Source organism: Hipposideros armiger, unplaced genomic scaffold (genome assembly GCF_001890085.2).
Source record: "Hipposideros armiger isolate ML-2016 unplaced genomic scaffold, ASM189008v1 scaffold_1169, whole genome shotgun sequence".
Classification (NCBI taxonomy): Eukaryota; Metazoa; Chordata; class Mammalia; order Chiroptera; family Hipposideridae; genus Hipposideros; species Hipposideros armiger.
Window position 1 is genome coordinate 415,211 of NW_017732519.1, and position 13,033 is coordinate 428,243.

Here is a 13,033-nt window from a genome sequence, read left to right on the forward strand (position 1 = left end):
AGTTCTTAACCATCGCGCCACTCGGCCGGCCCTAGTTAAGTTTTTGAGGAATAAAAAGTTATATGCAAATTTTTAATTGTAGGGGGACATTGTGGTATCCCTGTAGCCCCGTGTTTTTCAAGGGCCATCTACACACACACACACACACACACACACACACACACACACACACACACCTACACCTATTCTTATATCGGTCTACTTATAAGCATATTAAAAATAATGAGTCCATAATGATACCTCTAATTCAGTCCAGTATCACAGGGTTCATTCTGTTTTTCCTCCTTTCCACATTTGTAATTCCCTTCTGTTATAGTCAGAAACCAGGTTTCCATATGGAAACATTTTGAATCCTTAGATTATAAGCCATTAAAGATCTTAATAGCTAGTTGTGACTGTTAAAATTAACTAAACTGACTTATTTTTAATATTTTCAGGGTCATAATCGTATCATTGCCTACAGTAGACCAGTTTATTTCTGTTTGTGTTGTGGTCTTATTTGGCTCTTGGATTATGGTAGCAGAAACCTTACTACAACCAAGTTCAGATTATATGGAATAACTTTCACCAATCCACTGGTGCTTGTATCAGCCAGGGATTTAGTCATAGGTAAGTCATCTTTAAAGTATCTCAGTTCTTCACATAAATTTACTTGTATACAATCAGTTCACTGATAAGTAGATTATATAGGTTGAAGTAGTTGTTTTTTTTTTACTACAACACGTTTTATTTTGCTGGTTGAAATAGTTTCAGTAGGCTTATTTTGTTGTTTATTGTAACCCTCTCAGTGAGGGACAGAACTGTAGAACTATTATGAATGAAGCTAATGATGAACAAATGTTACAATAATTCTTCTGTTCTTGAAGTAGATGATGGAAGGAGAGTTTCCTTTGAATTCTAGGTTTCAGGTTCCTATTATGTGAAAATAGTTGACATAATTTTAAAAGCTGTTATAGTTGAAATGATTATTTGATACCCAAGCAGTTATATAGAGAGAAATAGTTTAAAATGATATCTTAAAAAAAAAATCACTGAGTAGTGTATGTTAATTTTGGATTTCTTTTTATCTTTTATTTTATGATCTTAAATGAACAAAAGGATGGAGGAGGTGTACTATTTTTAATATGCTTTTCTTTCCTTCTGTAGTGTTTACCCTCTGTTTCCCAATAGTATTTTTCGTTGGCCTTCTGCCTCAGGTGAATACATTTGTAATGTACCTTTGTGAACAATTGGATATTCATATCTTTGGTGGCAATGGTGAGTATTTCCTTATAAAAATTAAAGAAAACAGTATTACTTTTACAGATCATTAAGTAATAAACTGAATGTTAAAATGCTTTTTCAGTTTTCATTTTAGAATTGAAATTAGAAAGAAAAATACACTTATTTAATAATTAAAGACAGAGTTGGAATTAATTTGTAGATAGGAAAAAAGTAAAGTCTGCTACTTTAGTGAAAGAGACAGGAATAATGGAGTTGATTTGTAAGAAGTGATGATACTCTTGTCTAAAACTAAAAGTTACAGTGAGTTTACTTGGAACCTGTATAGACTTATGAAATATTTATAAAACGCCATCTATCCCAAATCAGTTGAGTTCTGATATGTGGCATTATATTGGGATTTTGAACTGGTATATGTTTTTGGAATATCTGTGTATTTAGTTTCAGTGCTTTGTTTTATCTTTAAAATGTGAACACTAAAACCAGAATGCTTTCAGCAAAAGCATTTTACTAAATAAGCTTTTTAGAAGTACCTTGTGGGTATGAATTGAAATACTTAGAAATGTATTTCCCTATTATATGTATACTTCATTTTCAAAACAAGTAAGACCAGTGTTACTCTGGAATAGATGATGGTTTGCAGAACTTTAAAATAATTCTATGGGCAGCCACTGTGGTTAAAATGTACTCTTACTTGGTTTAACCATGTAAAATTTTACTGAAAAATGTGTATACAACTGGAGAAAAAATATGAAAGAGAAAGAAATTGCTGTAACTTTATAGACCATTTCTCCTTATACTTCACATTTGCAATCCTCATTTATCTTCCAAATATATGCATTGAAATTATTTCTGCTGATAAAAGGTTGATATTATAACTTAAATTTTAAATAGAAACTAAGCTTTTTCTGTGTTGCTGTGTATCTAGAGCATTTTTGATGTTTTGAAAAATTTTTGAAGGAGATGTGAATTAAAACAGTTTTAGTATTTAGGGGCTGTTGTAGGTACTATATTAATCTAAATACTATGTAGAGGGTTTAGTGTAGATTATTCATAACTGTGGGTTTTGTCATTATAATTTACTTGTTTTTGTTTTTTTAATTTTGTGCAGGGTGCTAATTTTTTAATAGCTCCTAAAGAAAAATTTTTCCTGTAGATTTCTTTTATGGAACCATATAAAATTACCATTAAAGAAAATCTGTTTATCCATATTTAAAAATTTTTTTAAAATAAAGGCTAGCTGTATTAGCCATCCCCTTAATTATTAGTATTCCATTGGATCTAATTTTTTGTTGTTATTGTTAGTAATTAGTCAGATCTGTACTTTTTTGTCAGAATTAACAGTGGGAATACAGATTTACTTCTGTGGGTAACACAAATTCTGTTTACATAGACTAATATCTTTCAGTGAATACTTAATCTTCAGTTCTTTTTCAGGCCTTTCTCTGCAAGCTTCATTTCCCCATACGTTTGTAAATATAATAAGATACATTCTTGAAACAATATAGGTACAAATTTTTTTGCTATGTATAAATATTCATTACTTCCAAGGTGAATATATTTTATCTTGTATCAAAAATTGTGAATAGTAAATCTTTATTGTTTGAAAATCTTTTGAAAGCACCAGATGAAGTAACTCAGTTGTTAAAAACCAAGCGAAAAGATATTTAATTATAGTCAATATTATACCATTTTAAATACTTTTCAGTGCCCTTGTAAGCTACGGTTTTTTTTTAAATAAACGTTTATAAAATATTAATTTCCCTTTTCCTTTCCTGTTCAGCCACCACAAGCTTGCTTGCAGCACTCTACAGTTTTATCTGTAGCATTGTAGCAGTAGCCTTACTGTATGGATTGTGTTATGGCGCTTTAAAGGTGAGCAACACATTGCAGTATGTTTTGTCTTTAAGGCTGTTTTTCTATATGAAGATTGTTTTAAATCATCTAATAATGATTTTTTTTCCCCTAGTGTCCCTTTGGCTTGAATTTCTATGATTTTCATAGGTTGAACATTATTCTCATTTACTTTGAATATGAAAGCAATTTCATAGTTAACTATTATTAAAAGAAAGCCCTTTTCCATGCAATAATAAATTAATATTAGAAACAAATTATTGAAAACTAGGCCAGTCTGGGATAGAGGTCAACAGAATATGAAATTAAGTTTAGATGTCCAATTAAGAACATATGTAATATCAAGACCTCTTAAAACTTAGGAGAACAGAGCTGGCCGAGTGGTGCATTGGTTAAGAGTTGTCTTGGGACGCCAGCTCTGAGCAGCAGGGCCCCGGTTCAGATCCCACATTAGGGCCAGTGACTCTGCGCCCTCTACAGCTAAGATGGTGAACAACAGCTTGACCTGGAGCTGGGCTGCCATGAGTTGCCGGCACCGGTGTAGGCTACAGTGGAGCTGCAGTGGGCTCCCATAAGCTACCTTGAGCGGCCGGCAGCCAGTGTGAGCTGCCAAGAGCCGCTGTGAGCGGCCTTCCAGTGGCCAGCGACCGATCTGCCTCACCTGGGAAGAGCGCAATGATAATAACCAACATGGGCCAGTGAAGTGATGTCCTCCACAACTAGACTGAAGAACAAAAGGACAGCAACTTGTCTGCTCCCCTTCCCCGATTCCTCAACACTGTTCCCTCCCCCAATTCCCCAATAAAATCTTAAAAAAAAAAACAAAAAACAAAAAACCTTAGGAGAACAAGTTCAAGGACTACAATTTAAGATACATTCTCGTGCTTGTTTCAGCAGCATATATACTAAAATTAGAACAATACAGAGAAGATTAGCATGACCCCTCTGTAAGAATGACATACAAATTTGTGACACGTTCCATATTTTTTAGGAAAAAAAGGTACATTCTAGTAAAAATTAGTGCGCTGAAATTTAATGTCATTTTTGGTTTAGAAGGATCTGGAGGAGCATTATTAGGTCCATTTTAAAAAGATAGTTACCAAATTGTAAACATAAAAATTTAAATATTTCATAAACAACCCTCAACCCCTGTTGTTATTTTTTATGATTAATGTAAGACAATCTGAGAATGATCAGGTTTCAAAGGACTGCAAAGTGACTCTCAGTGTCCTTACTTGTTTCATTTATTCAGGGGCTTTTATAGCATGCCTACTGTGTGCCCAGTACTATGCTAAACACCATTTCCTGCTTTTAAGTAGCTTATATGTTGTTGTAATTAAGTCAACCAACACTTTCACTAGAGAGTGATGAAGGCTATGAAAACAGTGTTACGGATATACTAATGAAGTTATTATCTTATTCAGCCTAAAGGAATTAATGATAAGTTTCCAAGAGATGGCTTTTTTTATCAAAAAGTCCAAGGACAAATAGGAATTAGTTAAGTGAAACAGGGAGAAAGAAGAGCCATGGAGTTGTGAAGAAATGGTGTTGTGAATAGGAAACAGAAAGTAATTTGGAATTGCTAGAGGTTTGGGTACATTAGGAAGGATGGCTTTCAGTCAGGCTGAAAGGTAGGCAGTGGGCTGGATTATGAAATACTATCTTTTATCACTGTGATAAAAGAGAAAATGTTTTTTATCCTGAATGTGTTGTGGTGGGGATGGAAGACTCAGACTATTTGAGGTATGGCAAGGAAACGATCAGCATTGCATTTTAGAAAGATGACTTAGTCCCCAGTGTGAAGGAAATGAAAATATAAGCAGGAAGGATCAGAAGTAGGAAGACCGTTGTGCTACAGTCTTGAAATTATGAGGGACTTAATTAAAATTGGATTCAGTGAATATATCTGGGGACTCTGGATAAAGAGAAAAGAGCCAGAATAGGCTCCCAATGACTTCTGAGTAGGGTCTTGCTTGTACAACTGGTTAGATAGTAATACTAATGTACAAAATTGGAAACTTTGGCCTTTAGTGAGGAAGATGATGTTTACTTTTAGACATGTTTATTTGTTGACATTTATGTGGTACCCAGAGATGCATAGTAGGAAGTTTTATGTTAGAGGTTTGAGGTAGTGATTAATAGATCTGGAATTCATTAACAGAATTAAATAAAGAGTAAGAAGACGACTGCTGATGTAGATTGACAAGAGAAAATGGATGAGGCCAGGACCCTGGGAGGTGCCATTTCCACATGTTTCTGTTGGCCTTTGAAGTGGCTGGCCTTAGAAGCTGGTCTTTGTATTATTTATTTCTGAGACTATGCAGTTCATTAATTCCAGAAACACTGAATGCCTGCTCAATACTCTGGGAGATATAATGGCATATTATATGAGCACACCAAATGTTAACATTTTCTTTTGCCTGATGTCTTGTATCGTGTGTTGCCTTTTCCTACTTTATCATTACATAATCAGAAATTTAACCACACCAAGTTATTTTGTTCTTCAAAAGGGAGAACACAGTGTACTATACACTTAATATTACTTTAAACTTGAAAGAAATCGGCAGCAGTGTGTATCAGCAGCAAATGTATTATTCGTAGTATATAAGTAGAGCTTTAGTATGAAAACAAATCTGAAGATGACCTAGCAGATAGATTCTAGTGTATCAGAAACTAGTAAACCTAAACTTACCTGGAATAAAATGCAATTAATAATATGGCTAAAAAGTTTTTGTTGAATGTAGTTATCTTTCTCCAAAATACTGATATCCAATGATTATATGCTAGATTATAAATTAGAAGCATATTGTTCTGTCATACTTTTCCCCCCAACAGGATTCTTGGGATGGCCAGCATATTCCAGTACTTTTCTCCATTTTTTGTGGTTTGTTAGTGGCAGTGTCCTATCATCTCAGTCGCCAAAGCAGTGATCCATCTGTACTTTTGTAAGTGAAATCAGTTGTTATTAAATTAAAGAAATTTAAATAAGTTGACATTTCTTTCTAATTTAATTTCCAAGTTATGTTTTCCCAGTGGCTTACAAAATGCTGTTGACTCAATCTATATTTGGTTTCAAAATAAATGAACTTTGGGTCATTCTAACCACATTGGCTGAAAGTATTTGTTAACTTTTTCTCTCCTAAGTATTAAAGCTGTGTTTTAATAAGAATATTCTCACTGTATGCTTATTTATGACATCTTAAACTTTTTTCGAATTTATCATTTGCTAATGATTAAGTATACTTGGATCACTTGGTTTTTTATTATAAACATTGCCATTCGAAGTACTGGTTTTCAAGTTATATATGTATTTTTTATTATTTTTCTCTCTTTTTCAAAAATATAAAGCTCTTTGGTGCAATCTAAGATTTTTCCAAAAACAGAAGAGAAAAATCCAGAGGACCCTCTTTCTGAAGTAAAAGATCCACTGCCTGAAAAACTTAGAAATTCTGTTGTAAGTTTTTTAAAAATCACTTTAAAAGATTTAAATTTTAGTTCATCGTGTTATATAATGAACACTTTTTTATGACCTTTAGTAATTGGGGGAAAATGTATAGCTATATATTACAACTATTTTTAGAGTTATATATTCTACATTGTTGATTGCCTTTATTTAAAATTTTAACATGTAAGAAATATACATGCCTCAAATTTATTTTATATATACATATATATAAAACATTATGCAAAACATTCATTTTTAAATCATGTGAAATTAAGTCATTTCATTGTTTATAGAATTCATAATCCTCAGTTTAGACTGGGATATGGGAAGATGAATATTAACATAAAGATTATGTTTTTAGTTTTCATCTTGATAAAATCCACATCCTTATAAGTCATCTGCTAGCCTTTTAGTGTGTTTCGTTTTTTAAGGGCAGTCTGAAAACTGTGTTTGTGTTTATTTTTCTGGTTGGAGGCGAGAACAATAACCTGTACTAATTTAATATACTTAAGTGTAGTCAATTTAAAAATTTTTCTAATTTAGTGAATTTTAATTTGGCCTGCATCCTTTTAGTAAATGTCTGAAAATGATATCTGTAGAATCATATCTGCTTTATGAAACAAAATAAAATTGTTTCCTAAGTTATTATATTATCTCCATTTGTAAAAGACTGAACTCGTGTATAGGTCTTGAGTTAGACACGATTTACCTTCAGTGAACTTGAGCTGTTCAGATATTCTTTAGAAAACTTTAGAAATACAAAACTGTGTCAAGACATAATTTAAACAATTTTTTCTGACTTTAGTTTCTGTGTTAGCAAAGGATATTTCATGTTAAATACAGTAGAATACTTCTGAATCTAGCTTAAAAGTATAAATTTATGGATCATTCAACAACCAAAGATATTAAGGTTTGTGGTTTTTACTACAACTACTAAAAGAACCAGAATCCAGTAAGTAAAATAGTACATATGCATGCAGTTCCAACATTTCAAAAGACCAATGAAAATATAACTTTGTTGTCCAAAAGGATATGCCCTATAAATGATATAGTAACTTAAGTACCTCTTTTTCTTTTCCCGTATCTAAAAGTAAAACTTATAGGCCAATGGGGGTGGGAAATACACAGCTTCATTATAAAAAAGACTTTGTTATGATATGTTATATTATGTGTGGAACTAGATGAGTTAGTTTAATTTCTTTGGTATTGCAGTGTCAAACTAAATATTAGGAAATTGAGGAAGAAAATAAGACTTGTAGCTAATTATAATACTATGTAAGAAATACCTAAAAGTGCTAAACAAAATAGGACCGGTGAAAAATTGTTTGTTAAACTTGGCCAGTTGGGAACAAAGAAAATATATATTTTTAAGTTTTTGTGATTGTTCGGTAATTCTGTTTTGTTTCACAGAGTGAACGTTTACAGTCTGACCTAGTAGTATGCATTGTAATTGGGGTGCTGTATTTTGCTATTCATGTAAGCACAGTGTTCACAGTATTGCAGGTAAGGAATCATTTCGTTCTTTTGGTTGAGGGAAAATAGCTTTGTTTGGACTCCTTTCTGATTTGCTTGTACTGTTTGTCCATAATGCTGAAATAGATGAACTTCCCAAAGCCTTGTTCCAGTACAGCTAGAAGTCTAGAACCTCACACCTAAATCAGGTCCAGGTTCAGTGAGGCTCCTCAGGTTTTGTTCCTCTTGTACAGCCCTGCTTATCTGTAGGCTGTGCACTCACCGTTCTCAGTGCTCTTCATTCTTTTGTCCAGATCCCTGTTTCCACATGGTGTCAATTTGGTTTTGGTGTACCTCTGCATAGGCTTTTTTTTTATAAATCTCCCATGCCTCTACTTAACTTTCTGAACGTACAGAATTCAGTTTTAACTCTGAATGTCTTTATCTCCTATTTCTACCTCCTGTCACTTGTGGGTTGATGTTGATTAATTGATTTTTTTCCTCCCCTGTTGATTAATTGATTTTTTTCCTCCCCTCATTGGCCATAGTTTTCTGATTCTTTGCATGTTTGGTAATTTTTGAATTCCAAGCATTATGCATTTGACCTTGTTGGGTATTGGATATTTTTATATTTCTAGAAATATTCTTGAATTTTGTTTTTTTGGCACAGTTAAGTTACTTGTTACAGTTTGATCCTTTCAGGTTTTGCTTTTAAGATTCGGGAGGTGAAACCAGGGCTATTTTTTAGTGTGGGGCCAGTGTTCCCCCTACTGAGGCAATAACCTTTGGAGCACTCCAGCCAGTGCCCTGTGAACCGTCAGCTTTTCCAGCCTGGCTGTGGGAACAGGCACTATTCCTACCCTGTGTGAGTGCCGGATACTCCGCTCTCTGTCCTTTCATGTGGTGCTTCCCCTAGTCTCATGTAGTTTCCTCACACACTTGTACTGATTCCCCTGAATACCTGGGTTGGGGTGGGGCGGACCTTCTGCAGATCTTCAGATGTCTATGTGCAGTTTTCTCTTTGGTACCCTGTCTGTTCTGGTGAACTCGAGCTGCCTTTGTCTGTCCAGGCTCTCAGGTCCATCTCCTCAACTCAGGGCACCAGGCTTCATGTGGGTTTCCCTCGCTGCACTGCAGCCTGGAACCTCGCTCAAAGCAGTAAACTGGGGCATTCCTGATACGGACCTCATCTATTTTCCTTTTGTTCACGTTTATTTCCTTATGATTGACATATTTTATTCTGTTTTGACTTCATACGGAAGAGTAAATCCCTGTTATTCCATTTGGCCAGAAGCAAATGCTATATTATTTCATTTTATTTAAGATTTTGCCTGTTTTTCTTCTCTTCTAATTTGAACAATTAATTCCTGAACACCTGCAAGCTGAGCTGGGTCTAGTGGGTCTTCAGGGCTCAGATGGAGGCCTCTTTGTGTCCAAGAGACTCCAGAGTTTCTAAATATGTAACTTTTAATTTGAGTATTTGAAGTGATGGTAGTTGATTTCCTCTTTGATGAATTTAGTCATCCATAAGAACTCTATTCTAAAGATATGCCATGTGAAGGCACAAAAAAGAATACCTTCTTCTCATCCTAATCTGCTCTCCACTCAGAGTTTTTTGTAGTTCATGCCCTTCATCTCTACTAGTTAAAACAGTTGAATACATTCTCTGCAAAGTCACGTAGAACATTCTTAGAGGAGCAAGCAATACACCTCAGGCCCCTCTCTCATTATATGATAGCGTGAATACCAAAGAATTAGTAAACACAATTTTAAATATCTGTAGTATCATAGCTGACCTAATCAGAAGAACTACGTAATGTAGAAATGTTAACCGTAGACAGATGTTTAATTCTCAGATTCTAAAGTTGACCTTGCTATTCTTCATTATCAAATGGAAAATTGAACTGACAAATTAGAAGTTCTCCTGTAGGTCTCCTGTATGTCTCCTGTAGGTCACTCAATTTGTTCAACTTTATTTTCCTTTTAGCCTGCTCTCAAGTATGTGTTGTATGCGTTGGTCGGCTTCGTAGGTTTTGTAACCCATTATGTGCTGCCTCAAGTTAGAAAACAGTTACCGTGGCACTGTTTCTCTCACCCTTTGCTGAAGACAGTGGAGTATAATCAGTATGAAGTTCGCAGTAAGTCTTTCATGAACACCCTTTTTAATACTGTACATTTTCTTTTACTTTGTTGATAGATGACAGTTAAATTTAAGTCTGATCAAGTAACACTTTCTTATACTTAGCTGAAAGCTGCAGCGAGTCAAAGATTTTGCAGGGTGCTTTAATTTTAGTTGAAGTGTAAATGTCAGTGCTACAATGCCAACTTTCCATAGCATAAAACTTACTTCTTCCTTCTCTGAATTGTTTGCACAGACCTCATTGATGCATCCTTTTGTGTATGTCTGTCACCTCTTTTTCCAGCCCCTACTCTTTCCCTCAGTTTTCCTTGCCATATGCAGGCAACCCAATCCTCTGTAGGACTTTAATTCTTAAAACCTTATTACTTTTAGGGTAAGAGGCAGTCTAATAATCTTTAGTAACCTTTTCTCTAGAAGTTATAAGCAAAAGTGAGAAAAGGTTAATGCTTAAAAACTGAGGCTTTAAGAATGTTTAAAATGAAATTCATCTAAATTTAAGTCAATGTCAGTTGCAAAATTGGATGTGTCTCAGAAATCATAAAAGTTGACGATTGATTGAAGTACTGGATTTCTTAACATTATTTATTTATAGTACAGCTGAATTTGAGTTGTAAGATTTTCCTTTCTCATCACATTACCAAACTATTTTATGCATTTGACGACGTTTGCTCTTCTTGACTCATATTCCCTTGTCAGATGCAGCCACTATGATGTGGTTTGAGAAACTTCATGTGTGGCTTCTTTTTGTGGAGAAGAATATCATCTATCCATTGATTGTTCTCAATGAACTGAGTAGCAGCGCAGAGACAATTGCGAGTCCAAAAAAGCTGGACACCGAGTAAGTATAAATCACTCACCTAAGGTTGGCTCCTGGGGGCGGTCACGAGCAACGCCTTAAGCCATCCATCAAGTAACAGACAGGCATCAAGCGCCTCTGTGGTGCAGGGCGCTGGGAGACAGAACAGGTGAAATTCTGTCTTTGACGTCCCTTTCCTGAACATCTGTTTCTGCTCTTGGCTTGTCACTACTCCAGACATCTCATTGTCAATTGATGTTTTATGACAGGACATTTATTATATAAGGTTAATGGTTAATCTTTAGTATTAGATGGTAAGTTTGGGAAATGGTTATTTTTGTGTACTGTGTAAATTAGACGATATATAGGCATCATGTAGACCTACCCGCTAGACTAGGTACATGTTGTTTGGTAAGATTTAATTATGTTTTTTTACGTGTTAAATGCTATTAATGTTAAAACAATAGAAATATTGAGAAACTGGAGAACTAAATGTCAGAATTACAGTACTATTAACTTATTTTTAAAACATGCTTATTTATATAAAGGTTAAGAATCATAATACATATTATTAGAAGGGACTATTTTGATAAGTTTATTACGGGATATGATTTGCTTAGCTATATAAATCATTTTTAGAAGTTTAAATTTTGTATATATACATATATGTGTATACTCGTATGTATTTATAGTAAGCTTAGTAAATGAAATGGTGATTTTCCTGAAGTTAATAGATTTTCTAAAGTTTCTGGTCATTGTTTGGTAAGTTGTGCTTTCTTTTTATTGTAGACTAGGTGCTTTAATGATCACCATTGCTGGTCTGAAGTTGCTACGATCCTCTTTTAGCAGCCCTACGTATCAGTATGTCACAGTCGTCTTCACTGTGCTGTTTTTCAAAATTGACTATGAAGCTTTTTCAGAGACCATGCTGTTGGACCTCTTCTTCATGTCCATCCTCTTCAACAAGGTAATTTATCACTGAAAGGAATATCTCTGTCTGTAAAAAGTATCTCCCTAAGTAATAAACTATTTAGAGAGGATTATCCTTGCATTTCTTTTCACTTCATTTTCTTTTAAGCAATATTTTTCTTAACCAGTTATTTAGAAGCATATTTGAATCCCTAAACAATGCTAGTCACCGTGATTCCTAAAAAACATATTTTTTGCTATAGATAGGAATATAGGATTAAATTGTATGGAAAAATTTAAGAGAAACACTAATAAGTGTATGCTTTTAAATATATGGGATCTTCCAAAAGAGGCTATGGTTTGAATAATTTCAGAAATGGACATGGTAATAATTGGATTGGGTTGTGGGCTGCTGGATAGAAGGACGGAGAAGATCACCTGGTAGCTGATTGAAGATTGTGGATACGGAGGACAGTGAGGTCATGTGGGAGAACTCAGAACTTAGTTTGATGATGAAACCGGGTCTTCTGCCTCCCATTTCAAGAATCTTTTTGCTGAACCACACTACCTTTCTAAATGAAATAGGTTGTGCAGTCAGATTATTTGTAAATTAAATAGAGCTTAGATTTCATGTTAACACTGACCACATACAAAGGACTTTGACATATATTATCCCATTTGATAGGTAACAGCTGAAGCATATGAGCAGCTACAAAACACAATGAAAGCCCAATTTTAGGAAAGTTAGCCTGGTCAGCCACATTTGGGATGAATTGGGGAAGAGAGAACCTAAAGGTATGGAGAACAGCTTAAGAGTTTGTGACAGTAATTTAGATGTGATAGAGATCTGACCTAGGATGGGAACAGCACAGATGGATCCATTTATCTGAACAAAGTTTAGTGATGGTCAATTTCCAACTATTATGCTAAATATTGTGAAAAAATAACTCCTAAAATATTGCAGTGTTATATTTGTTCAATCACTAATTTGTATGCATTTTTATCATTTATTTCCTCTTCTAGTGAGCATGGTTAACCAAAGGAGGAAGCCAGAATGTTAGAAAATTGTTTGTATAAAGAAGCATGTGGTGTCTGACAAATTTAAATATTTAGATTGGAAACTGTATTGCATCTTTTTATCCTGGTTGGAAAAAAGTGAAAGTTGCAGTAAAATATAAACCAAACAATCCTTGAATCACTACACTTAACACGTGTT

General features: G+C 34.3%; 1 protein-coding gene across 3 annotated transcripts in view; it reads left to right on the forward strand.

Moving 5' to 3' along the window:
- LOC109376678 (pecanex-like protein 1) overlaps positions 1–12,891 on the forward strand; it is a 122,264-nt gene extending 109,373 nt beyond the window's left edge. The window contains exons 12-21 of one of the 3 annotated variants that reach the window (XM_019632752.1): positions 438–609; positions 1,147–1,257; positions 3,005–3,096; positions 5,911–6,020; positions 6,424–6,529; positions 7,931–8,023; positions 9,960–10,110; positions 10,809–10,950; positions 11,698–11,875; positions 12,503–12,685. In XM_019632752.1, coding sequence (XP_019488297.1) covers positions 438–609; positions 1,147–1,257; positions 3,005–3,096; positions 5,911–6,020; positions 6,424–6,529; positions 7,931–8,023; positions 9,960–10,110; positions 10,809–10,950; positions 11,698–11,875; positions 12,503–12,556 — 1,209 coding nt within the window. In that variant the 3' untranslated portion in view covers positions 12,557–12,685. Of the gene's footprint in view, positions 1–437; positions 610–1,146; positions 1,258–3,004; positions 3,097–5,910; positions 6,021–6,423; positions 6,530–7,930; positions 8,024–9,959; positions 10,111–10,808; positions 10,951–11,697; positions 11,876–12,502; positions 12,686–12,840 lie in introns of those variants that run through there. The other 2 variants (XM_019632753.1, XM_019632751.1) reach the window with 2 other exon arrangements.
- The last annotated feature ends 142 nt before the right edge of the window (positions 12,892–13,033 follow it).